General features: G+C 49.0%; 1 protein-coding gene across 5 annotated transcripts in view; it reads left to right on the top strand.

Moving 5' to 3' along the window:
- The window catches only part of LOC119404609 (histone-arginine methyltransferase CARMER), a 130,604-nt gene extending 110,967 nt beyond the window's left edge, over positions 1–19,637 (top strand). For 3 of the 5 annotated variants that reach the window (XM_037671168.2, XM_037671171.2, XM_037671170.2), the window contains 3 exons: positions 6,701–6,853; positions 6,911–7,023; positions 16,733–19,637. In XM_037671168.2, the coding sequence (XP_037527096.1) occupies positions 6,701–6,853; positions 6,911–7,023; positions 16,733–16,858 (392 nt within the window). In that variant the 3' untranslated portion in view covers positions 16,859–19,637. The remainder of the gene's footprint in view (positions 1–6,700; positions 6,854–6,910; positions 7,024–16,732) is intronic. The other 2 variants (XM_037671169.2, XM_037671172.2) reach the window with 1 other exon arrangement.
- Positions 19,638–27,992: the final 8,355 nt, after the last annotated feature.

Genomic DNA, 27,992 nt, shown 5'->3' with positions numbered 1-27,992 from the left:
AAAACGTTTTCACGATGGGAACGTCACCAGAGGAGGACGGTTGATCGACCACCTTTTCGGGACCGAGCAGGTCGTCAAGGACGATGCTGTTTGTGCGAGCGTTACGTGCGTGCCGATGCTGAACGGGCACATTTCTTTGACATGAGTAGGGATGTGACTGCGCGAGTTCTGTAATTAAATTTCTGGTAAAACGCACATTCGTTGCTGCAGTCGTGTCTACTCGGAGCTATCAGCAAACATCCAGCACGCTTTCGCATGCGTTTTCTATTGATAACTTTTCGATTGCTTGGATGCCAAGTTTGTCGTGTGGCTTTAAATTTATTATGAGCTTAGTGTGAAGAGCCAGCGCCTCCTCTATTTTTCAGTGCCTGGGCGAACGCTCTCCTCGGGCCGTCGAGCACGCGTTCCGCGTCCGCTCGCCGCTGCCGCGTGGTGGCGCTGTGCAAGTAGACTACGGGAAGCTGGTGCTGAACGGCCGCGCGTATCACGAAGCTCACGAATTCGTGTATGCATCCGAGTTTAATTGCATTCGTGCTTCTTGCAGCCTTTCACAGGTACAGGGGGATGTAAAGAAACGGGAACATAGCGGCGCGCTAGTTTTCATGACGCTCTAACCATGGTGGCAATAAAAAGATGCTAGATGGTCTTTTATTGTGTCATGGATGACGTTGTGTTCTCATCAATCATCCAGGCTATAACTACTTGGAAATAGATGCGAAACAGCAAAGAATGCAGATGCCGCATGTTCGCGTGTCTTTCCATCCCCGCTGTAAGTATTCCGCTGGCAGACTGTCAGGCCGTGCTGCTGGTTCGATACTTGCACTCGAGTTTGATAGTATTCGCTTTTTATTTTCTATTTGAGGCTATTGCAACTGCCCAATGCCTTAGTATGTCATACTGTTGTGTTCTACTCTGCAAATGGAACTGAAAGAAATCACGATTGCCTTTTTTTTTGTTTCCCTTTATTGATAAAGAAAAAAAATCTCACAGGGTCCCTTATGCATTCATCTAAGACGACTAAAAGGCGAAAGCCATCTTCTTCTTTTTCTTCCAGTCAATGTACTGAGCATTCCCTGCCTCCCTCCGAGATATTTCTGCGCCTAACGTGGTTTTCTTACAGCCTCAAGGATTGGAGGCAGTGCGAGCTTTCTGCACATCAGCGGAGGCATGCACTGCCTCCGTGATCGGCCCATTTTGACCAAGCGAAGATGTAATATGACGACGTCACGTTATGTGACGTCACGACGATGTCACAAAATTTTTTGATCTGTGACGTTGACGTCATCACGTAATTATTTTTTGCATCACTCGTGCTGACGCCGCCGACGGTCAATTTTCGCGTTTGATGAGGCATCTAAGGCTTTCGCCTTAATACACTGTTCGGCTGTCGTTCCATGAAATTCCAGCTGCCGCTGGTGTTCGGTAGAGGTGGCTTGCAGTAATTAGGCGGGATAATTGGTCTCCTGATACATCTTCAAACCACACCAGAATATGCAGCCATCGTTTACGACGCGAAGATTTTATAGAATATAAGAAGCGGCGGCTTACGAAGGATGCAGCAGCATCACTCTTCGCAAACTACCATTCACGTTTGCTGCCCAAGGTAACAACTGATCAAGCATGGCAAGTATCCCTAAACGTGACCGTGTTGCGTCCGAACAGTCAACGAATGCATGTAGTACCAGTAGCAACGCTGCCTCGCGATCGCCGCCATGTGCATGCAGCGCTGACATTAGGTCCCGAAGCTGAAGAATCGGAGCCCATGGACACTACATACTGGCGAAACAACCGACAATCATTATGTACATTGTGTGGTGTTGTCGTCGCTCCCGGCGCCGTACGCGCCAAACACTACCGCGGGTTCGAGCACTGGGAGCTTCCTGCAGGCCGCCGCGTCCTCGTTCGTCCCGCGTCCGTGTACCGTTCGAACTGCTGCGCGCGAGAACTCGGCCCGTCACCGCGAAGGGACGGCGAGCCGTCGCGCGCAGCGAGGGAGACCCTAGGCGACACTCTCCAAATTAGTGATTTATTACGGGAGATTTTAATACAAGAGAACAATAATTCGTTACAACCAATCGCACGTAAGATAGTTACACAGAACACCAATTAGCTAATACAATTGTTACCAAATGTGGCCGCGAATGGCACACCCACAAAACAAACCAACAAAGAAGCAAGTTTGGAGAGCCGACCTACCCCTCGGCCAGCGCTCCCGCGATCTCGCACCCCAGAGCAGAAGAAACAGAAGAAACACTTAAAAGGAGCATACGGTGCACGATCGCGAGGCGCTGCCTCAAGACTTCGAGACCGCGGAGGGTGGCGCGCGCCCGCTGAGGCCGGAGCCCCGACAAAACGACGTAACCGCCGGCCGGTGGCGAAGAACAAAGAACAAAGGATCGCCGCCGGCCGGAGCAGCCAAAACGCGTACGCACCCTTCGAGGTCCCCAAGTGGTCTCTCCTGAACAACCTGGTCGCGCACCCGCCGAGGCGAGCGCGAGCCAGGTCCAAATCCCGCCAAAATTGGGCCAATCGGCCACCGTGTTTAACCTTCGAGGGCGGGGTGGCAGCAAAGTGACGGCGATTTATGACTAGCTGCCACCCGTCCGGTCGAGAGGAGAGGGACACGAGAATTCTCCAAGGGAAGATGGCGTCGAGCCACTGGCGCGGACGCCTGAATTCCCACAATTGTCACTGGAAGCAGCTTAGTGACATTTCATGCTATTTAGCGCATGAACTCATGGCTTGCGTATAGTGTGCTACACCAGTAGACGGTAGCACGCATCGGGGAACTTTAAGCGCCCAAGCTTTCAGTATTAGCTCTTGGCAAATGCTGCTTTCGAAAATCGACTTTCAGACAGCCAATAACCGACTCACAGTGACAAAACAATTTTCCACGCATCACTGGCATGCGCTCTCTGGAATCGGGCTAGCAGACGACGCGCGAGCGTCTCGATCAAATAGCCGCGAAAGACACATGCCTTCGAGATGGGCTGGTTGCCCAGAACGACAAGTGCTTCATGATTCCAGTTTACAAGTTTTCATTATACTTTAAACAACGCGAATACAGCCGAAAACTGAACCATATAGCAGCTTCGAATGCAGCCACGGCATTCGTTTGCGCGAGCGACGATGCGACGGCTGGTCTATTACGGTGGCGGCGCCCGGCGGCTAAAAGCCGCACTAACGCCGACGGTCGGTTCCCATTGCGCTCCGCTCCTTCGCCCAGGCACAGAAAAATAGAGGAGGCGCTGGAAGAGCATAAATTTACATCTGCCCTGTTGAGTCACTGGCTGCATCGCAATGCGCAATGTTCAGTTTCGTGGGAGTTTCACTTTTGCCGAGGTTTGCATCAGATGACAACAATGTCGGATCGCAAGTTCAATGCCACCTTGGATTATTTTTAGAGCTCCCTTTGACAACATAATGATACGCGCAAAAAAATTAATATTTCATGCCCACTTCGACCATGCATGTTTCTTGCAGAGGCGTGTTTCATTTCGAATAATATAGACGCTTGATCACGCACCGTGTTCACTTATTCGAATGTCGCTTTGGTTGTTTCGACAGCTCGCTTGGCCAGCATCAAACTCTACAGTGGCGTAGCCGGGGGGGGGGTGTTCGAACCCTCTCTGAAAATTTTCAATTTTGCTTGTGTATGTGTACACGCACGAACATTCATAAAGCATGGTTGGACCCCCCTGCCCCCCCTCGAAAAAAGTTTCTGGCTACGCCCCTGATACTATACAATACCCACTGAGATGGCGCATGTTTATGATTATGCCGAGATTTGTGCCTGATGATAAGCGCATCTGAATTCGCGGAGCCGACGAAAATTTAATTGCCGCCTTGGTTCTTTTTTCAGCTCTTTTCTAAAGCGGCAACTGTATATTGCCCGCGGCTCACGCGCATGCAAGGCTTTATATTACGTGCCGAACGCATGACATTATTACGAGGCACGCCGTGGTGGGAGACTTGGATTAATTTTGGCCACCTGGGGTTCTTTAACGTGTACGTAAGTCTAAGTACGCCAGTGTTACTGCATTTCGCTCCCATCGAAATAAATGCAGCTACCATACGCGTGAATCGAACCCACGACCATGATCTTAGCACCGCAACACTTCAGCCTGCTAAGCAATCACGGCGTGTGACATGCAAGGCCATTATGAACGCTCAGTGCAAACATGCAGCTTAATTCAGTTTACAGGGAGCCGCGACGGGAAATGTACCGCAATAAGCTCAATTAAACGCTTAGTACTCACGGTACGTTATTTAAACTGTGGTGTAATAAGCCCACATGCTCCGCTGCTGTCACATTACAAATGTTTGACTCGGAAAGTCAGCGCGCAATCTCGAAACGTACAGCGGCTATCTATTTGTTGTAGCTTCGGTTCACAAACGCACTTCCCTTTTAAATGAGCACGATCATCGCGTTTCTCCCAGTTAATAGTTCGTGATACTGTGTACGACAAAAATTGCTTCAAGGTGACACGACCGCGAAAGCATCGCTGCGAACTGCCATAATCCACTGTTGACGCCTCTGCTTCTCGCACTGCTTGCATTGGAAACGGTAGAACATGACAGGAAATTTTCGGCTCTTCGTCATTCTTAAACTTTTTTGACAGCTCACAATGCAGCAGGGCTGCATGCCTTCTTTCGAGTACGACGAAGGAATGGCACCCATAGCGTGAAAAATGCGAGATAAAAGCCCCAGGGAGCACGTTCTCTGCGCGCGCAATGGGAATACCAAGCAAGAGCGACCCGTCCGGGCTACCGGAGCTTTCCCCTCTTTCCGCTGGGGTGGCGGACGGCGCTGCGCAAACTTGAACGTTGGAGGCCTATACACTTTGGCCTCTTCTAAGGCCGAAAACGTCCTACTGTCACCATCACACTACACAGTTGTGTAGCGCTGGCCACGGCGTTCAAGCGACCTCTGAAAAAGAATAAAGGCAGCTTCCACTTCCATCTGCCCCGCTTTGCTGTTCATGTTTTCTTGGCATTTGTGGTTTGCCCTCCATTCTTCGTAGCCATCGCTACCATGCTTTTGGCCCACCTCGCAGCCAAGGCAAAAGTTCGACAGAACGACGTAGTCCAACACGTAGCCACTAAACAGTTCAATAACGCTGATGTGAGAAGGGTGGCCTCGCGTCATCCATGTGCCGTCGTAGCTTGCGGCAATATTTCCCCTTTGGCCACAGCACAAGTCATCGTAGATCGTCGTAACACTGTTCGCCCATTCGCTCGTAGCGGACTCCGCCACTCGCGTTGCAGTGAGTGCCAACGTATTCTTCAAATGCTGCTGGTATGTTTTGTGGTGCATGCCGGGGTGAGTGATGCCCATTGTCGCGAAAATATCATTCATTTTCGTTCGACCGTTGCCTGTAGCCACCATCGCCCTCACCACAAGGAGGTTTACTGGAAACGGACTGCACTTTTTTGTGTTGTCCTCACGTGGCGAAGTCCATTCATTAGCGATCTCGCCGCACGTTTCGCAGTGCATTGTTACCTTGACGGCAAGTCCGTAATCATGATCCCCTCTGACGACTGTAGCCAGTCCGTGGCAGACTTTACAGCACACAACACCCATTATCAAGTTCAACACATCGAGATGCATAACTAAGTAAGGGGCGGCGTGGTCCGAGTCGAGCTTCGGTGCCTCGCTGCAACTCACAGTGAAGGAATCGATTTTCCGCGCTGTTGCCGGCGCCGATGAAAGCTGCTAAAGCGTTGCTTTCTCACGAGCTTGATTTTTTTCGACTTCGGCGTCTGTCACCACCTTGGCGTCGACTCATAGTCGTCCGTAGTCTGCTGCAGCACTGGTTCTACCGTCATCGCTGTCGGAGGCAACACGCTCAGTCGCACTGCGCTGAATGGCCGCGGAGCGTCGATGCATCATCCCTCGGACTTGACCATGGGCTCCGACGACTTTGTAGCCTTTGCGACACTTCTTTGCGCTTCCAGGCATGGTGAAACAATCAACACTTGCAGACTGTGTTTGCCGATTCCAAGGTGTCACAGCAGTAACCCTTTTCAAAATGGCGTCAGGCCGCGCACGCAGCGGGCTTGAAAGCGCTATTCTGGTCACGTGCGCACTTTAGCCAATGGCAATGGGCGCCTACGATTGACGACTACGAGGCAGATTTGGAACTCCGGACTTGAAGGGCGCACACCCTTGTTCGCCACATCAGTTGGGCTTCCACAGAAGTTGAAAGAGGAGGAGAAGCTGAGGAAATGGCATCTTTGTCTATCACGTGTAAGGTGTTGTCGGCAACATTTTGGTTGCACCAAATCATGTTTTTAAATAGAATTCAGCCTCTACATTGCCTCATTCTTGATAGGACAACTATGAAGCACCACTCCACCAGTGCTTCATCAACCTAGTGAAAAGAAACACTTTCATATTGCTATCTCATAAGAATATGCTTAGGAATCCTCTGTAACTTTTTTGTTCTGCAATTTCGCTTCGAAGTATTCTAGAAATATTCGAGAAATATTCGAACAATATTCGATTCGATTCGCACTCGCACTTCAATATTCGAATTCGCTTCGCACCCAAAATTTTGCTATTTGCACAGCTCTAGTTCTCACATGTTGACCTTTCACACTGACATAAATTGTTATTTGCCTTTAGTGTCCCTTTAAAGCAGTGAGGATGACTTGTACTGCATCTGTTTTACAAAGGTGTGAGTGATGCGTTGTGCAGCTGGAGCGGACAGTGCAGCAGCCAGTCAACTTGTCATGAATGGCATGCCACTCATGAATGGCACCGGGGTGGTGGACATGCACGTGCAGCCAGCCGTGGTGGCCCAGCCACAGCAGCCACTGGGAGTGCACCTGTCAAACGTAGTGTCTCTAGGTAAGAGTGGCTTACACTGCCTCTGTAGGTATATAGACAACCCAGTGTTTTCTTCAGGGTCACTGCCAAGCCCCGGTACAGTAAACTCAACCAAGACGGTCAACTCCAGAGCTCAGGCCGTGCCTACAAGCTCAATTGGTGGAGGCATCTCACCAGCCTTATTCAGTCAGGTGGGTGTCCCATGGCTGTCTTATGGGTGAGGCCACCATGTTACATTACTGAGCCTCCTTGTGTTTATTGCGATAGCAATTATATGAACACTCTCTGCTGGTTCTTGCCGTTGCCGTCATGCCCCGTATGTATGTGTATATACAGTAAAAGCTCGTTAATTCGACACCCGTTAATTCGCATAATTCGGACGGCTCTGTTGGTCCCGGCCAAAGTGCATGTTAATCTATGGGACCAAACCTTCGTTAATTCGTCAGAATTGGGCTGCGCACCGCTTAAAGGAGCACTGACACAAAATTACGAAGGCGGGATAATGAGTGAAATAGATGTATGTGAAGCCGTACACAACGGCTACGAAATATCAAGGGCCAATATAGCCTAGAACATATTTAAAAGCAATTTTAAAGTGCATGCCGCGCGACTGAGCGAGATGCGAGCGCTTCGCGACGCCGACATCAACGCAGGGGATGCGTAAACAAACCTACGTCACGAGTTTGTGTTGGCTGGTGGCTGGTTGTGCCCTTGCGCTTGTGCCGTGCTACCAGTGCTACCTGCCATTTCTTCCTCCGTGCCTGCGGCTTTGCGTGTGCTAGTTGTGTTCTCTTCCGCTGTTCGCTCGTCATGCCCGTTGGCAGATGTTATGGTCCACTCACGCTAGCGGCTAGCCTGCCGCAACGGCGCGGTGCCACAGAACGTCGGCCGTCGCCGCACGCGCGAGAGCTGTCCAACTTGCACGGCAAGCTTCGCCGGCGAGGCATTCGCGCCTCCGAAAAACATGGCAGCACTGCCAAAAGCGGTTGTCGTCCACTTCGAATCTATCAAGTGGCCGCCGTGTAAGTTCCGAACTGATGCTTCCATTTGCTTTAGATTCATGTCCTCAAGCTTCGACAGCAATGTATTCGTCCCGATTCGGCGCCGTTTTTGAGAGCCATAGTCAAATAATCGATGCTGTAAGCTTAACGAGTCGATATGGGCGCTTCCGAATGCACGGAGGACATAGATTACGCGTTTGTTAGTTGTTTCTAATCCTCCATAGCTGGTGCCACTTGACCTGGTTCGGCGCCCACCGCACCCACGTTCGCGCGCCGCCTACGTCACAATTTTGCGTGTTCACGTGGCCAGCTGTGTTTTCCCGGCTTCCGGAGGACGCTGTCTAGCTTGGTGCTCTTTGAAACCGAAACTGCGACTGGGCGCTCTAAAATGTCTCTAAATAAATAACCGTCGCGCACTGGCGCAAACGAGGTTTGCAGCCGTGATAAGTGGATCATAAGCTATCTATTGCAACAAAAAAAAAACAAGGTGCAAAATTTTTGTGTCAGTGCTCCTTTAATTCGGACAAATGCTGACGGCTGCCGCTACGCAAAAGTGTGGTAAAGCAGCGCTGCCACCACTGGAGTGAAACCGAAACCTGAGTGACATCGCCATCGTCATCAACTAGTGGGGGTGATCTCAGCGTCACTGAACGTCGGCATCTTCTGTCTTCGCTCCACAGTCCACTGCGCCTCCCGACGTCATTTTCTCTTGTGTTGTGTCGGCACCGTCTCTTCTTGCAGCGTTCTCTTTTTTTTTTCCCATTGTGACTGTGTTTACGTGTGAGGTTCGAGCATGCGGCAGTAGCTGACGATGGCATCGACGAAGTGTCAGCAGAGTCCACTGACGATGACTGCCCGACCTTCGATGCTGTCCTTCCCACAGATGTGACCCTTCAGGACTACATCGCGATTGGTGATTGTGTTGCCACGACTGTCTCCTGGCCGATCAAGAAATTATTTATGATGTCGTGACCTCATCGCACCTCACGGGAAGTCTCGGAGGCGCTTTTGATATTAGAGGACGTTTGCCTGAGAACTTCCAACAGTTTGCGTGCTGTTGGCCATTTGGAAGAGTTAAGAAAAATTGTAATGTCAGCCGGAATCTGCGCGAAAACGCAGACGACCATTGCAAAATATTTCAGCAAGTAAAGGTGTGCTTCTCCAACTTGATTTTAATGTTGTTTTTCCTGATCATTAGTTAATTCGGCATTCGGTAAAATCGGACATTTTTTCCGGTCCCGTGAAATCCGAATTAACGAGCTTTTACTGTACAGTAAAATCTAGTTAATTCGACCCCCGTTAATTCGGAATTTCGGTTAATTCGGACGCGGCGTCTGGTCCCGTCCAAAATGTGCATTGTTCTATGGCTGAGAACTCTCATTAATTCGGACAGATTCGACCGCGCTTCGGTTAATTCGAACTCCCGACCGAGGTCGGGTCGAGACGGGGAAGCAGCAGCGGATACCGCCACGGCCGCGGTTCGGATATAATTCGGATTCGCAGCCGAAATCGACGGCGCATCTAACAACTTCGAGATCGGATCATGGCCTCCGAGATTTAAAACGAGGTAACGAGATCGGATTATGGCCTCCGAGATTTAAAACGAGCTTTGCATCTCGGAGGCACATACACAATGAAAGGCAGTGCATCGCTACTGTCATCAGCAACAGGCAACATGGCGACGGTCCGTCCGCGTTATCAACGCGATCAGCCAGCCACGAGTGGTGGATGATAAGAATAGCATAGAATATGGCATAAGGCATCGTTCCGCGATAGCACCCCTGGTGTTCCGCAACGTGCGCGGTGAAGCGTTGTGCAGGCCTGGATAAACGTTGGGCCTGGCGTTCCGGACTTTCCGCACGCCTTTCTACGTACGAGCCGTGCAGCATTATCAACACTGACGAGACAGCGCTGTTCCTTACGGCTCTGCCTAAGACGATCGTGTTTAAGGGGGACCCGTGCGTCGGCGGGAAACGGAGTAGAGAGCGGGTGACGGTTCTTCTGGCTACGAACATGACCGGCACAGAGTAGCTGCCGCTGCTGGTGATCGGAAAGGCTGCGAAGCCAAGATGTTTTAAGAACATTAAGCAGCTGCCTGTCGACTACCGCTTTAATAGAAAGGCTTGGATGACGGCCGAAATATTTCAAGCCTGGCTGCGTCAGCTAGACCGCCGCTTTGCTGCACAGTGTGCGCGGACAGCCACCTTCAGGAACTTAGCAAAATTGTGATTTCCTTGCACGTTGCCTCCGCGAAGCAAACCGCGATCACCGACTTCTTTAAGAAATAAAAGTCTGGTGGTGGCGGAAACATTTTTCTAGTGTTTTGATCGTACTCGCGATAATTCGAACCCTCGGTTAATTCGGACATTCTCTCTGGTCCCGTGAAGTCCGAATTAACGGGGTTTTACTGTATAAATAAAACTAGAGTCACTGTATATGCTACCTTTAGGTAGCAGAGTAGCGCATAGGTCCGGCTAGCAACCACAGCTATGCGGTGAAGTCGCACTTCGTTTTTGCAGGCGACATGCCTACTGTGTCGCCGATTAACCTGCCTGGCGTGTCGAAGGCCGGCGATAAACATTGGCTGTCGATGACTAGTGTTAATTGAGTGAGCTGCAGCGGCGGCGTCGAGAAATACAAAAATTGGCCCGAGCGTCAGCTTCTCCGCAATGCATGGTTGCTAGCGGCTCTGGAAGACAGATGCGCAACTCTGCTACCTAAAGGTAGGATATACAGTAACTCTAAATAAAACCAACAAAGAAAAATAAATCCGATGAAAAAAATTTTCAAAGTGTGCCACTGGGATTCGAACCTGTGACCGCGCGATCCTCAGCGCGCCGCTTTAAACAGCTTGGCCACGCGCCACCGGTTGTGTAGGATAATAACGGTGAGCTATTTATATACACCATTTAATGCTGGCGGTATGCAGATCTTGGAGGTGCTTCTGCATGTGCAGTTACACCCGCGAGATGGCCCACAGGTTGTGCTTTAAAGCAATGATCCTAGATGCCGCTTCTGTTTGAAAACTGCCCTTCAGACAATAAAAAGTGGCACATTTCTGTACCCACATGCGATGTGGAACGCCGGGTAAACAATGCGTCGAACTCCACCGTGCTGCAGGAGACGCGAAGGGGCCACTCCACGCGCCGCAGTTTTCAAAAAAACAAAAATATCTGAGAGCGTTGGGTTGTAGTGCGCCGCTCAAACGCGAATAAGTAACTGGGACATTTGTTAGTTCGCGCTCGTCTTGTGTATACCTGTGCATTCTTTTCGAGCGTCCTTCGTTGTGCTTGGGCAGCGCAGTACGCTGCAAGTGTCGAGCTGTTACCGTTAGTTCATGGTCATCCTGTGCATGTTCTTTTCATAAGTCGTTTGCGGTTGATGGGCGCGCTGCAAGCTGCTTGGTGTTCTTGTTGGGACTTTGTAATTTGTTGCTATCGCATTCATTGCTTCAGCTTTGCGGCGAAACTGTGACTTTTTCAACTTCCTGGCTACCCGTGGGCTGCCAGAACAATTTTGTTCTGGCAGCTTTCTGGAATGAGATGATTAGCGCTCACCGCCATCTTTGCAAGGACACGACGGATTCTGATGTGAGCACTTCAGGGCTTCACCTTGAGTTGTCATTACACCTGAAGTTTTCTTCTAGGTCCTCTTTCTAGTCTGTGGTGCTGCAATTACATGTGGTGGCAGAAATTTTGTGCTCGCATTTTTCTGCGTGTTCTGTGCCTTATGAGGCTTCCCTTCATGAACAGCACTGATAACTGCATCCAGTGGCGTATCAACTTGTTCGCGAGTGGGGGGGTGGCAGACCTCCCTCACTCTATCGGCCATATATATATATAGAGGGGAGAGAGAGAGAGAGAGACCAGTGTTCGTAGCAGTCCTTGAAAACCCTGGAATTTTAAAATGGCATTTTCAAGTCCTCGAATTTTGTCAATCGAAGTACGTTCAGCCGTAATTTAGCGGATTTCCTTTAAGCGCCTGGCAACTATGTGCTCAAGCCAACAAAGCATCCAAGCCAATTAGTTTCTCTAGCCATAACGCAGTAGTGTGGTTCCAGTTGAAGGCAGCAGCAGCAGTAGCAGCGATGCAGCTAAGCCTATCTTTTTTTGTGGAGACTGTGTGCAAGTGTGCGCGGATATTCACAGTCGTGTCGTTTATGGCGGCACTATGCCGGGCAAGTGCAATTTTCAGCCGTCATGGTTATGCATTGCTGCTTATAGGGAGTGGATTTCACCGGATACGTCAAACTCGCATCGGGCAAAGTGTGAGCCATGTGGGAAGAGCTTCGACGTGTCATCAATGGGGGAGTCTGCCCTTAAAAGTCACATGAAGAGTGCAAGACACATTGAGAACACGAAAGCGCCTACAGTCCATGGTAACGTGTGGACCTACATGATGCGAGCCGTTCATGAGCAACGCGTAGAGCCATAGGTCGGCAAACTCACTCATGAGTCGACTCACTCAGACTCATATCGAGATGTGAGTCTGAGTCTGAGTGAGTCCGGGTGAGTAAAGTTTTTGTGAGTCTGAGTCCGAGTGACTTCGGTTGGGAAAAGTTTTGGTGAGTCTGAGTCCGAGTGATTCCAGTTGAGGAAAATTTTGGTGAGTCTGAGTCCGAGTGAGCCCTAAGGGCAAAATATATTGCATGAGTGAGCCTGAGTGAGCTCCAACTTTTGTTGCCGACCTATGGTCCTATCTACTCAACTTTAGCATTACTATCAGCCCTATGTCAGCTCACGTTTATACTCCCGTATACTCCCGCATACTTAAACTCACTACCGTTCATACATCAGCTCAATATTTATTGATCAGAGGCGTGAGTTGAAGAGGGAGAGGGGGGGAGGTGCCTTGACCTCCCCCCGCAAACTTTTTCACGGGAAGTTACTGATAAAAATATCTCGCGTGAGTCATGACTTTCAATAAAAAGGTCCTTATTGAACTGCAAACTCAGATAACTCGTATATGAAGGTACGAGATCAAAAGGTGCTAAGTAGTGCACCGATTATGCGAGATATTGGCGATAAAGAGCATTGACATTATGGTAGAAAAAGGATAATTAAATGCTAACAGACTCATGAGTCGACTCACTCAGACTCAGATCGAGCCGTGAGTCTGAGTCTGAGTGAGTTCGAGTGAATAAAATTTTGGTGAGTCTGAGTCTGAGTGAGCCGGACTAAGGTAGTGGTTGCTCATAGCAGTGTCATTTTAACTGCATGGGTGACAGCCGGCTGCCTTTTCAGACTGGTATGAGGCAAATTTAGGAGTGGGGGGTGTGGGGATTGAGGCTTGCTCGTCGCCATTGCGTGGGTTTTTCGCCTATTTCTGCCGATGACTCTTCCCTCCTTCGTGGTCCTAGGGCACTGGGCATAGAGTTTCATACAATACCCTAGAGAGGAAACTGGCGCTGCGATCGTTCAACCACCATGGGAATGATGGGAAGTACAGGCTTCGGATTGGATTCCGTTAGCTAGCGAACTGTCTACAGATCTTTTTCTACAGTTTCAGTTTCGTTCTTCGCGAGGCGTGGGTAGTGTGATGCGTTACAAAGCACTCAAGCAGTACCTTTGTTGTTCAAAGAGGCTGAAGACAGCTAGATCTCTTAATATGCTTTTTAGTTGCAGCTTTACAGGTTGTATATGGCAGTTTTAGTAAAGCGTCTTGCACTCACCGCTGCGCACAGATGTAGCGTCCCATGCCAGTGCAGGAAATTGCATAGAGTTCACGTCTTTTGATAAGCGCGTCCTACCAAAACTCCTTCAAATCAGCTGCAAAACGACGGCGAAGCTAAGTAGACGCACCGTCGCGCTCCTCTGACTTGACTTCACAACAAAACGAGAGATGCGTTGGAGGCAGACCACTTGGACAGACGCACCTGGCATCGCAGCAGAGGATACGTTAAGTGTTTCTCACTCAATATGGTGCTGTTATTTCCATAAATAGATAATGCGTACTTTCGAGGGAAAGAAAAGCGCGTTTGTTTTCAAGTGTTGTAAAAAAATAATTCATTATTTGGTGACGCCAAATCTAGAACACAATTGCAGAGCAATGCAAACCCTGGTGGTTAAATTTGTGCAGGTTTCAGTTCTATCTCATCGTCACACAAACATTTTGCAATAAGTTTCATGTGCAAAACAATGAAGTAAGTTTTAATTAGAAATAACTTCATATCGCTTTGTTTTGCACTCGGCAAACAAGCGTCGCGAATCTCAAGAACCTAATCCATCCGAAGCAAATCCGAAGCCTGTACTTCCCATCATTCCCATGGTGGTTGAAGCGCCGCTCAAGGAGCCCGCGTAGACACTAGCGCCAGATTCCCCTCTAGGTATTATTGTAAGAAACTCTATGGCACTGGGTGAGCGGGGGGGATGTTAACCTCCCTCACCCGGAGCCGGATCTCAACGGCGGCATCGTGTGCGTGTCTCGCGAGACGTTTTGCGCGCGGCGGGAAGGGACTTTCTCTCTGGACATCGTAGGGTAAGCATTATTTTTTCTTCCCACCTGGCGGCTCTTTTGTTCTTGGGGTACGCTCGGACAGAGTTCGCTAGTGGTGCCTTGCGCCAGCGGCGAGTGCTTACCTTACGTTGTCCCTTCCGAACGCTTGGCCAAAGAGCGGTGCAGTGTGTTCGCACGTGGTCATACTATGCCAAGCCGCACTTATCGAAAGCCAACGTGAACAGAGTTTGCCCTCCCTCGAGCGATTGGGCCCTGTGGTCATCATTGGGCCCTGTGGTCATCATCTGTGGTCATCATTGGGCCCTGTGGTCGCAGATCGTGAGGGTATGCAGCATTGTCGTGAGGGACCTTTTTCCTTAGCACCGTGTCGCCATGAGCCATTGCCCACGGAGACGTGCTAGCAGCACCCTTTGTTCTGTATTTCTGCCCATGGCATAGTTAAGCCTCTTTGCTTTTCCCGTCACCTTTGGGAGCGGGCATGGTACGATTTTTGTGGTACTGCGGCAGGCAATAAAGCGTAGTGGATTTTAAGAGCAGTACTGTGTATTTGCCGCGCTGCGCTCGGTGCCTTTGTCGCCCGACTGCACGTGTGCAGCGGCGCGCTAGTTCACGCAAGGTGACGGCAAACGCGGCCCTGTGGCTCGCTAGGTCCGAACCCACGCTATTGGCTGTACTCCTCTGAGGTATGTGCACACTACACAATATGCCAATGCTAACGGTGTAACCGCAAGTCTTTTTTTGAAATGTGGCCGATTATAACGTTAAATTACCCCGCAATGTTTTCTTTTTTTTTGTATTTGTCGTTAGCTGTTTATGATTGTCGAAATTTTCTGGGTCATGCACACACTGCAACTGCTTGTAACACGATGCAATAAATGACGCGAAAATGACGCGTTGCATAATGACCACTTACACACGACTACGTAAAAAATAAGAAAATAAGCTATTTTCAATACAGCATATTGTTGGCCATTGATTCTTCGGCATTTGTCAAAAATTTTCGGTGTGCCATAAAATCACCTGCTTCTTATGCAACGTCACAAATATGTGAAATCTTGTGACGCTAAAATGACATGTGCCCACTAAACAGCCCATTCATATGCTGAAAAATACCTAAACTTTTTTTGGAAGAGCCAGACAGTGTCTCCTTCTGAACGTATTTCAAGAACGCTGCCCGCTGATCACATTGGCAGCGGCTACTTAGAGCAGCTGGCGAGAGGGATTCATACGAGTATAATAAATGTTTTCAATTGTAGTATAACGATGTTGAGCTTTTTGTCACGTATACAACTCTGTGAACTCATCCTTGCCGAGAGAAAGGGAGAGAGAGAAATAAGCAGCGCTGCACGTGTGGCTTCTTTGCCGTGCGAGTTGTATTTTGCACTGTAAAAGTGAATTCACGATTAATCAAGACCAACTAGCCCGGCTGTTAATTCAGTCTCCTTAGTCCAGAAAACCATGGACCTTGACCACCTCCCTAGTCTGGTAGATCAGGTTGCGAGGCAAGCTGGAAAGCTGGGCTTCCCAACGTGCTCGATTCCACTGCCTTATTCATCGCCTTGTTGCAAGCAGCCACAATCGCTGCAAGCTACCATATTATAGGCAAGGCTAAACAGGTTGATCAGCGACTAGATCTGAAGCCTTCTTTAGCGTTTCCAGTACGGCAAAGCTGAAACACTCAAAACTTCTGCACACTCATGTTCACAGAAGCTCGGATATAGAGCAGCGGTGATGCTATTTCTTTTCGATTAAAGAAAACGAATTTCCTTTAATAGGAAGAGGCTTGAGCAGTCCATAGAAAGTTTACTGGTTCCTGCCGTATTTGTGTCATCTATGATTTAAATTCCAGGCCAGATAGAGCAGAATAAAAGCATGAAAGACTCTGACAGAGTGAACTAATGTTATAGAGCCCCTGCTTAGCGGTAGCCTGCTCTGCAATGCTGGAGCACAAGGTGCGGAAGCGTTGCATAAGCGGCCTGCACCGCATATAGCCTACATTGCGTGGTTGTGACACACGGATGACAGTCTTCACAAAAGAAGCTTAGGACAAAATTTGTTATATAATTATGTGATTGCTGTGTTGAAGGAAAACTTTGCCTTGGTTGTTGGTTTCCCAGCGTCTAGCCAACAATGACCACAGTCGGAAGTGGGGGGGCTCCGCCCCCCTAACTTTTCTTAGACGGGGACGGGGGGTTATGCCCCCCCCCCAGTTGGATACGCCTATAACTGCATCATACCTCAAGAGGTGATATTAGCACGGCATGTGCGCGTTGAGGCACTTTTCTGTGGTGGTTGAACACTTAGCAAAGACTGTTGTGCTAGCTAGCTGTTTCGCTTCGTTAGAGGCTGTAATGTCAAAACATAGTAGACTCTGTGCATGTGATTCAACCTTGGCATCAGCATGAATAAGAACGGAACATTTTTGTTTTTTTCCTTGATGCAGCAACAGGTGCTCCTCAGCAGCAGCAGCAGCAGCACATCCCAGTTCCCTGTAAATAACAGCCTCATGATTGGAGACTATGTCACACCCGGCAACATCTTGATGCCCACCGGCACCTACAAGAATTGAGCATCGTACTCTCTGCTGGCAGCCGTAAGGTTGTCATCCAACAAGGCTCAAAATTTTGCCTCATCAGTGTCTTGAGTCTGCTGCCGCCATGCTCTCCATTTGGTTGTTCAACCACAACTTCTACGGTCAGGCCCTTACACTCAGCACAACAGAGCACAAGGGCACATGAAGGTGGCCTTGAAGCTGTGATAATTGGACCAAGGGCCAGCCACCTTAGGAGCAGCAGAGGGGCACATACATTGCACTCAAGCAGGCGCACTGTTTTCATGCATTTGGGTTGGCAGAAGAGTGCACACCCTCTAGCCATCTGTGAGCAGAACATTGTGTTGTAGGTCTATTGGTCACCACAGCTTGAGACTAGGCCCTTGAAAGTGCAAACATGCAGTGAATGCATGCTAAGTCTGCCTGTGAGCACTTGCTTCAGGATACTTGCCTTAAGGTTGACTGCCACATGGCTGCCCTCAGTAGAGCCACTATTTCCACGAGCAGCACATCTTCCTGTGATGGTGGGCCATGCCCTTTTTCGTCAACCCGTTGAGTGTCGTCTGTGGGCCATCACGTGACTGTTTCATAGCTCTGGTCTCCAGGGCTGCGCTGCATGTTCCCTTTGGGCTCTGCCGTTGTGCTGAGTGTTGGGTGTTGTGCTAGAGCAGGTCCAGTCATCATGGTGATGCTCTCCACATCACTCAGGCGATTGTTGGTCTGTGTGTGCATGTACACCGTGTGCGCACAACAAGAGCCATTTGCTTTGTTACAGAATCCACCAAAAGTGTGAGTGTGTACTGCAGTGTGGCTTTGTGAGCCAATCCAGTGTAATGCTCTTACTGGTGCTGCTTTTTTGCTATGCACATAAAATGGGCATTCCAGGTGTACACCGGTAGTCATATGTTTAATCTTCAACTAAACTGGTGCTTTTAGGTTTACCATTCTCCATATCTAGTGCACATAGCCGCCTTGGAAGTGCTGGATTGGTAGCTATAGCTAAGCGTAAATTCAAGCTTGCATCATGGATATGTCACTTCTTGCACAGCGGACCTTCCTTAGAAGAGTGGAAAATTGGGCTAGTTGGAATATTTGCATGGTTGATACAAAGCTGAAAGGCAGAAGACGTAGAACCAGAAAGCACAAGATGAGCACTGTAAAATTCAAAGAATGGAAAACGCATGCATTAGTCATGCGTCGATATCGTTAACAGACAAGGAGTTTGCATATCTGCTTGGCACAAGTAACATTGAGTGACATGTTTGATTTTCCCACTTCTGCTCTTGTCTGCTGTGCTCGGCTTTGTTTTCTTGGAATAAATCTTTCAGTTGCGACAGCACTCGTTCTGTGCTTTCCAGTTCTACGTCTTTGTCTTCCAGGGCTGCATCAGCCATGCAGACCTTCCTTACCTGGTCGACTATGTGCACTGCCATAAATACTTGAATCAGCGTTGGTTATAGCAAGGTATTTGCACAAATATGGAGTGATGTGTAGTTGCGCTTTTCACACTTCCTTTCACACTGCTCCACGACAGTGGCACTTTTCCCTCCGATTATTTGCAAGAGGCTACCACTCTCACTGGTTCTTCGGCTCCTGTTGTGTGCTCAAGGTGTTCTTCAACACTCCGACACAGTTAATGTGTGTGCGTGCATGTTCATGTGTGAATGTGCGCCTCACAACTGCGCTGTAGATTTGGCTAGTGCTGTGCTTCAGCTTCTTGTTTTAAGGAGGCTGTGAGCTGTCAAGTGTATATGTGTGTGCATGTGTTTTCCTGAACTACCTTGTGTAGGTGCCTTTTTTTATTTGTATGGTGCCCTTTTTGAGTTGACCCAGGTATGGTGGAACAGTGCTCAAATATTTTCCCCTGTCCTTTGGTGTCTGTGTGTATGGGTTGTGGTGTGCTTTAGACGTCTTGCTTTAGCCCATGGCAGCTGGATGTGCCAGTTGTTGAATCGAGATTAATGGCCTGCTGGTTTATTGCTCATACTGCCGTGCGTTGTAGTATGCCAAACGCACGTGGTATTTCAGTGGCAGTGCTTCTAGGCACTAGCTTGGCAGCGTGCATTTCAACTGCTAGGAGCCAGAGTTAATGCTTGTAGTGACAAGTTCATTTCCATCCTCCAAAGTAGCTTTGGCTCACAACATACTCAGAACCATGCTTCAGATGTCCTCCTGAGGAGGTCTGTTGTCAGGAAAGTGAAGACCGCCTTCCGTTACGTGCACAGCAATCTTGCAGCATATTGTGCACCATGTAGTGTGAAAATGTTTCAAGATGCACTTACATGTAGTGTCTGTTTTAATTTATTCTCTAACCTTCTGGAAATAATTTCTTCATCGGAGGTGCCTTTGAGTTATCTTTATGCAGACACCTTATCAGAGAAGGCGGCATGCAAGGTCAAATAATTTGATGCACGTGTTACCAAGCCTGGCAAACTAAGCAGCATTTTTTGTGTAGAAATTGCAGGAAGCCTATGTGCATACCAGACACATTTTCTGTAAACATTTGTAAATTAGCATCCTTATATTTCCCTAGGAATGAATTGTTGTTGTGTCCTTTTTAATTTTTCGTTGTATTGTAGACAAAGGAAGAGTATCCCTTCCAGCAGTGGGACTGTGTTTTTGGTGGCCTTGCTTGGTCACTGGAATAAGTAGGATTGAACCTGTGATATGCTTCTGGTCTCTGCCTGAGACTGAAGTATCTTGTATAAAATCTGTGTGTGGCATTCTCTTGTCGGGTGCCAAGAGCTCGTTGAACCCGAGAAAAATCTTGCAATAAATCTGCTCATTCGGCTCGTGATGCTGCTGATTGCTTGACGCCTTAGTATACTCTACGATTCATTGTATTCGGACTGTTTATGTTGATGGTCTGCATGCCAGACAATGCGGCTGTGCACAAAACGCTGCACAACCAGGTGCCATTTGGTTGCCACCCTTCTTGTGGCCCAGCTAGCTCATTGCAGGTTGCATGGTGGCACTGGTGGCCCTATTCTGATTGGGCTGGAATGTTACAGCGCTCGTGCACTGTGTATTGGATGCATAATCAGGACCCCAAAGTCCAGTGTAATTCTGAAGACACTGCTGCGGCTCCTCTTGGATGTGATGTGAAACCCGAGTTTTAAATGCGAAGCATTTCTTAGCGAACCTTTGGCACTTCGAGCGTGTCTATCTATTTATCTATCTATCTATCTAATCTAATCTAATCTAGCCGACTACGTCTGGGTGCTCTCATGATCGCCTCCTTAACTTGGTGTAGACCAAAATTGGCATGGGAGGGTAAGAGGATTTGACGAATATGACTGTCTGGTCATCACATGAATAACGTGAAAATCCTGTCGCGTACGTCGTCAAACCCTTTCCTCCAGACACGTGTGGCACATACCCGTTTACTACGAGCTGCGGTGTACGGGTATGCGCCACAGGTGATTGACAGTTTATATTTATACCCAACCCAGGAACGGCGAGAACAGACATAGGTAATTTAAGTGCTAGAGCGTTAAAAAAAAAACCGACATCGGCAGCGTTGACTCGACGAATGGAAAGAATAAGAATTAGGATCCGAGTAGGAATCGAACCCAATCATTCTGCGTGGCAATCGGGTATTCTACCACAGAGCCACGTCAGGTCTATAAACTGGTTTTGAGAAATGGCCTATGCCGGCGTAATGTCAGCGCAACATCAGTTGTGTTTGTGGTGCTGGCTATCTAATTTTACAAGAAAGCAATGAACACTACATATGAACTCCTACGATACAGGCGTCATATCAGATTGACGTCTGTGGTTCCAGTGTTGGCTACGCTTTTATAGCAGTCTAATAAGCATTACATTTGTATTCCTATGATTCAGCAAGCTACATTGAAGCATTGCTTGACTCCAGTGGAATACATTAACGAAAGTTGCATGTGTTTTTCACATGATTGCACCATAAAATGCACTTACAAAAACACGTAGGCCCACCTCGCAACGCTTGGCGCAAAGCCCAAAGTACAGCATAGAAGTACTCGCTGACTGCTTCGCACGAAACTGATTTCCACAACGCGTGGGGTCTGCCGAATTTTTTTCATGCCGACGACCCCTGCCGTATGATTCTGCTCCCCCGCCGCGGGGGAGGAGCAGCATCGAGCACCCTACTGCATGTAAAGGACCCCTGACAGTGAAATTTTTGTTTGTGACTTTATTGCCGTAATTTTTAGCCTTGTGTATTTTAACGCTGAAATTGAATCGTAAGTGCTCTAACGTATCGTATAAATGATGCTAGCATCGTTAATTGACGAATTCTAGCGTCACTTCAACACGCCCGCCTGAAATCGTAAGCAACTAGCGCCCCACCGCGGGGAAGACTACGTGCACTCGAGCTTCGGTGACGCTGAACGCTCAGTTTTTCAAATCGGGGGACCCGCGCGCAGTGAAGAATGAAATGAAACGATGTGGGTGCTTTGAGCGTGTCCCCCCTCAGGAAAATGATTGTGTTCCTGGCGTAAGCAGCCAAAACCACTAATACCCGTGACACACGGGCATGTTTGAAAGGCCATTGAGCCGATGGCCATCGAAACGCTACAACTCCATCGAACTCGATGGAGTTCTCGCGTTGCCACACGACGGTTTTCAACGGCCGTTGACTGATTCAGGTGTTTCTCGCAAACATTTTGTGGCGCTGCTAATCTTATTTTCGTTTTCATGTCGTCGTAAGTGAACTAAAATAAATCCACTTAAAAGCCTTCGCGCGCACAACGCATTCGTGCGTTGTCATGTTCTGAAATATAAAAAAAATGTTTATACATAATTATAAGTGCATTATTAGTTATAAGCAGAGTTGGTTATAAGTTTGTTGAACAGCGAAACTGTGGCTACGTTATAACCGCTTTACCCGTCCGGCCGCTTTTCCGGGTTTGCGAAGTTTACCACGTAGTTTTGCCTGGTTTTGCGGTTGCGTGTATTCATTTTGTTTCATTGGTTTCATTACGTGCCTGTTCCGCCATCATGAGTGACCGTGAAACAGATGACAAGGCCGCTATGGTGTTCTACGCGGCTGCGGGATCGAAGCGGCAAAAGAGGAGCCGACGCACCGACGCCATCGAGAATGAGCTGTTGCTCGTGAACAATTTGCTGACGACTATGGATGCGGTGACAGAACGAAGCGTGAAATCACACAAATACTTTAGTAAATAAGTTACAACGCCCATGCACACTACTTTTAATGCATACTGGTTAAATTTTTCCTTTTCTAATCATGAGTACGAGCACACTGGGAACGAGAAGGCGCGGTGACGCTGTTTCCGCTTCCGCCGCTCGATGGCCGTCGAAGTTTCAATGGAGTTGTAGAGTGCTCCGTCGACTCGATGGGCCACTGACTCAATGGCCTTCGAAACTGCCCGTGTGGCAGCGCGTGCATTCCCGTTGAGTCAATGGACCATCGGTTCAATGGCCTTCGAAACGCCCGTGTGACACGGGTATAAGAGCAGCCCGACAACAGGGCGAGAGGGGCGAGGCATAGCTCTGGTTGGGTGCCAGTCGTGGTTCCGTGCGCGCCCCGTGAATGTTCTGCGACTTCGACAATACTCGCTTTTTTTTTTTTTTCTGGAACGTCACAAGAGGCCTCTGTCTACGTCATACTATAGGCGATGCGCAAATAAAGCCCCTTGACTTTGAAAGTAGCGACACTCTCCTCCGTGCGTGCGTTTTCCTCCTCAATTCTCCTCGGATTTCTTCCCTCCCCTGGCCGGCGCGGTGCGCACGGCACGCTGAACCCTCCACTGACTCGCCGCAGCCGCATTATAATCACTGCGCGCGCTTGTTTATTCGGCCCTTTGAAACATTAAATGAGAATCTGTCGCTTAAAAACCGTCGTGACAAAATTGGGCTTCCGATAGGACATATTGACAAATATATATTTTTAAGACGCTTCGATAAATACACGCGGATGCGTTTCGAAAAAAAAAAATGAGCATACCAACTGCCGGCAGAACAGTTTACTTCCCCGTCGCAGCTTCGGCGTTACACCTCCGCGTTACACCTCCGTAACGCGGAGGTGTATTAAGCGCATATAATGCAAGCAGCATAAAGTATAGTCGAGAATTTCGGTCCTAATTGTTGTGTTGAGCTCAAAGAAGGTAGCCAAGAAGAAATGTGGTGGTTTACTTAAATTGCTCGAAATGAGTTGGCCGGAAGCCTTTTTGTGCCAATGCCGCTGTCAGACACGTACGCACGAACATATATACACATGCGCGTGCACACGCAATACAGGCAGGCACGCACGCGCGATACAAACACGCAGGCACACGCGATTCACACACGCGATAAAGACATGCACGCGCATACACACAAGCATACACGCGCGATACAGACACGAACAAACGCACATAGACACGCGCTACAGACACGCACGCACGTACATACACGCGCATATGCATGTGATAGACACGCACGCATATACATGCACACGCGATAGACACTCACGCACATACATACGCTCGCGATACAGACACGCACGCACACCCGTACATACATGCACACGCGATACACGCACCCACATACATCCACACGCGGGTACAGTCACGATAGACACGCACACACACACACGCGCGAATATACACAAGTGCACGCACGCACAGGCGCACACATACGCACGCCCCAATACAGACATGCACACACGTACGTGCGCGCACACACAGGCGCGAAGGCACATACACAAGTGCACGCACACCATGGCGCACACATACACAAACCTACGCACATGCAGGTGCGCACATGCACTCGCACACACGCAAGCGCACACAAACAAACACGCATGCACCTGCACACACGCCTGGAGGGTTCATGGTGTGCGCGAGCAACTAAAAAAACTTGCGCGCGCTTTTCGTGAACAAGAGCTTGATTTGGGCGAGTTGGTTCATGCTGAATATCGTGGGTACAGCGCAACATCAGTAGGAAAAGAAAACGACACACAGGAAAGAGCGCTGACTTTCAACTAGACTTTATTGAAGGTGCTCCGGCCGCTTTTATACATGGTGCAGGTTCCGTGCGCATGCTCGATAACACGTGTGATACTATGTATGACTACGCTTAACTAAGAAAAGAATATTCTATATCGGATAAGTGAAGAGAAGGTGTACTAATGCACTGATCCGAGGCCTTCCCGATAAAAAACGCTTCTATAATTTCTCTTTCATGCTTCGTTTTTGCTTTTTTCAGAAACCTTATCTTATGGAATACAGGACTGCACTTGCATTCCTTGCAATGTATAGCCATATGGCTACCATACCCATTCTTGACGTTGTACGCATGCTGCCTAGCTCGATCATTAAAACATTGCCCTGTTTGACCTATATATAATTTTCCACAGGTTAACGGTATCTCATAGACAACATTTGATTGGCATTCTGTGAAGCTGTGCTCATGACGTATGTTGCATGGTCGATCAATCTTCTTGCGATTCAGGACACAAACTTTTGAAAGCTTGCACGGGGCGGAAAACATCAAATTAATATCATATCTGGTTGCTATTTTCTTTAAGCTGTGAGACACCTTATGTACATAGGTATGACATGCAATGGCCTTTGATCATTTTGTTTTCCCTTTGGTCCCGTGTTTTGGCGCTTTATTTTCTGCAGGAGGCTTTCGCAAATGGGTACGACGACGCTGTTGGGATAGCCAGCAGCTTTTAGTTTATCAATCTGCGTAGTGAGACTAGCCTCAGCCTTGTGCTCACATGACATATGAAGGGCGGCTATAGCTAAGTTAAGCTAAGCTATATAGCTAAGCGTAAATTCAAGCTGTGAGACACCTTATGTACAGTACGGTCCACTCTTACAGGGAACACGCGAGCGCGTGGCTGACAGCCCGCGCGGCGCTGACTAGCGGCGAGATTTGTAAATGCGGCGCATGCGCATACACTTGTAAGAGCGGTGCGCACCCGAACGCCGTAATGAATCTATACGCGTGCGCTGCATTTACAAATCTCGCCAGCAGTTAGCGCTCCGCGGACAGCCGGCCACGCGCTCGCGTGTTCCCTCTAAGAGTGGACCATACTGTACATAGGGTATGACATGCAATGGCCTTAGATCATTTTGTTTTCCCTTTGGGCCCGTGTTTTGGCGCTTTATTTTCTGCAGGAGGCTTTCGCAAACTGGTACGACGACGCTGTTGGGATAGCCAGCAGCTTTTAGTCCCCCCGTCCAATTTATAGGGTATATATCTACATTTAAACGTGGGAGCGTCAGTCAGCGTCGCCAGTAGCCATGACGGCGAGTGTGGAACACTTTTTTTCTGCCTGTTGGCGTCACATAGCACGTGAACTTATTACGAGCTGGCAGCTGACCAATAATCCCTCAGATACTACTTGAAAGCATCCATCACCACCTGGCTACCCAACGTTACTAGTAACATTGCTCTAATCTGACTCGACTGGATCGGAAGAACAGCGTCGACTGATCGCGCAGGCGGTCGAAATGCTCGGCCTATGAATTTGGCTGAATAAAAGTATATTCCTACTACTACTACTACTAGACCTGAATAAAAAGTTTCTCGGTGTCTGAATCTGTGTGGCGTCATTTCTGAACTTCTTGAAGCCCCAGTCACATTGTTTCTATGCAGTGATTTATTCCCTTGATATTATGTGAGCTCTTTATGAACTGTTGTCATGGGGTCAGTGTATTTATTCAGACTATGCCTTTCATACAAATACAGCTAGTTAAGGCTGACAATTCACTTTGAGATATAGTTTCACGAGGCTCAAAGGAAACATCATATATGATGTTCCGCTCTCATTATTGAGAACATGCTGACCTGCAGAGTTTTTCTTGACAGCATTGCGCGACCGCCAACCAGCCAGCATATCGCCACCCTTTTCACTGCACGGAGCGGCAAAACTAATGTGCCGGACAACGTTATTGGGAACTGTTATGCGTTGGTTTATTAAATTTGCCGTTTATTTTCCATTTGAACTGCTTCGCTAAATAGATTCATGGCCCTGTCAAGCACTTGCAAGATAATAATTAGATGTCTCTGGGAAACGCCGAAGAAGTAATCATCATCATCATTCATGTTATAATTTGGCATTTTATTCGCTTTACGATTTTTCCAGCGGAAGCAAGGAAACGGCATGTTACGCAAGGTCCCCCCCCCCTCCACATACACACCAAATATGCAATCACATGACCTTCGTCAAAATTTGACCCCCCCCCCCCTGACAGAAATCCTGGGTGCGCTACTGGTTAATCGAGTTAACAGTAGCTTAAGATGTGAGAGTTCGAAAGTATAAACAGATGAAGGCATACGTGCGATGACCGGAAGCGTTGAATCCCCGACGATCGGATGAGAGAAGTCGCAGAGAGGTCTGGCACGACTGCGATGTCGGCGGAGTTTCAACGTTGATCTTTTCGGGGGCTAATGAATGAAGGCGATCTCAAGCGAGTTGAGGTAACTTGAAATTGAAGTTCCGATGCCACGTTGTAGATATTAGTAATTACGCGTGTCAACTACACGAACGGCTAAGTTTAGGTGGCCAGCCGATACAGATCGAGCCACACTAAAAACTTCCAGAAGTGACATTTACTGATCTGCTTCTTCACCATGTTAGACAAGCAACTAAACTGATTAACAGGGCGATATCCCTTCGTGTCCCCCGCTTACTGGTGGAAAAGGAACCTCCGCATGGGTCCAGTCATGCGCGTTTCATTGTTACCAACTCGGCCCTAAAAGTATATTGACCACGCCCCTTTTTTATTATGGGAGGGTACTCAAGTGAGCGAAAGTGACAACCTGTTAAGGTAAGGCGATCGCATACGGCTTGCCCACCTGCAGTTTTCGCTGCGAGAATGGTCCATTTCCTTGGCTCTCAGCCGGTGCGTCTTGCAGTCTATACCTGGTTCAGGTACGTACATCGCGGCCTTTTACGACCCTGCCGTCGCCGCCGGTACAGGTACAAAGGAGCAACCGTCAGCGGCGAACGTTAGAAGAATACCCCTTCTGCTCTAAAGACAACCCTCTCGTGGTCAAGCGGTCCTGCCGGTCAGCGGGGGAGCGCGGCGTCCGTTAATCGGCGTGGCGCCGGGTCGCAAAAATGGCAATCCGTGACAGACACACGACTTTTCTGCAAAGGGTCCTTCAGATCAACGAAATGGTCTTACAGTGAAGTATTGTGCTTTTCACCCGCGTTTGAGGGGAAGTAGTTAAAAAAAAATTACACCATTTCCCGCTAAAGGGGACCATGAGGCGATGCGAAGCCGGAGCACTTGCACGATCGCGTTCCGTTGGCGTTCTTTGGGCATGCTACCGACCTCGCGTCGTGGAACGCGAAGAGGAACGCTACGCGCGTCTTGTCTTCCCTCTAGGCTGGCCGTTAATTCTCACAGGGCGATCGGGGAACGCGGTCGGCAGGCGTGCGAGAGGGGGGCAGCGTAGGAGAGGGGGAGGGGACGCGCATGTGCTGGTACTCATCGCGGCGTTGCGCCCCCGCGTTTCAGAGGAAGAGTGGAAATGGGAGAGGGAAAGTCTAGAGGGGATGGGAGAGGTGAGTGGAGAGGGTATGCGCACTAAGGGTGGTCACGCCGCACACCAACACCACTACCGGATTGAACTCCGCCGTAAGATACTTCGCATCTAAAATTTCACCGTCTCCCACTAATGGAACCATGTGGGGATGCGAAGGAGCGCATGGGTTCATCACGGGCACCTTGCCCGATGTTAACGCGTCCTTGCATGTGGAGCACACCATGAATTCACTGTAGTTGCCGTTGCTGTTACTCGTCCCGAGCTCTTGTTGGAGCACGCCACGCGGGTTCATCGTGCGTCGTGCGTCTGGTGCGTCTGCAGAATCTCGTTCCCCGACGACATCACGTGATTGCTGTGAGAGTGTAAGGGGGAGAGCGTCTTACCCATTGGTCTTATACCCAGCCTCTTACACAGGCCCGAACGCGCTAGCGCGTGCCAGCGCGTTCTGTCTAGGCTACAACACGTTGGTTCATCGCGCGTCTGCAGAATCTCGATCGCCGATGCCATCACATGATTGCTGAGCACGGAGGAATGTTGCTGAGAGATTGTAAGGGGGAGAGGCCACAGCGTCTTATCCAGCCCCTTGCACAGGCCCGAACGCAAAAACATTCCGATGTAAGGCATGAACGAAGGTGTTTGTGAGTGAAGACTTTCAAACGAATGC

This window comes from Rhipicephalus sanguineus, chromosome 9 (genome assembly GCF_013339695.2).
Source record: "Rhipicephalus sanguineus isolate Rsan-2018 chromosome 9, BIME_Rsan_1.4, whole genome shotgun sequence".
NCBI classification, from domain to species: domain Eukaryota; kingdom Metazoa; phylum Arthropoda; class Arachnida; order Ixodida; family Ixodidae; genus Rhipicephalus; species Rhipicephalus sanguineus.
This window is presented reverse-complemented; position numbering and strand designations above follow the sequence as displayed.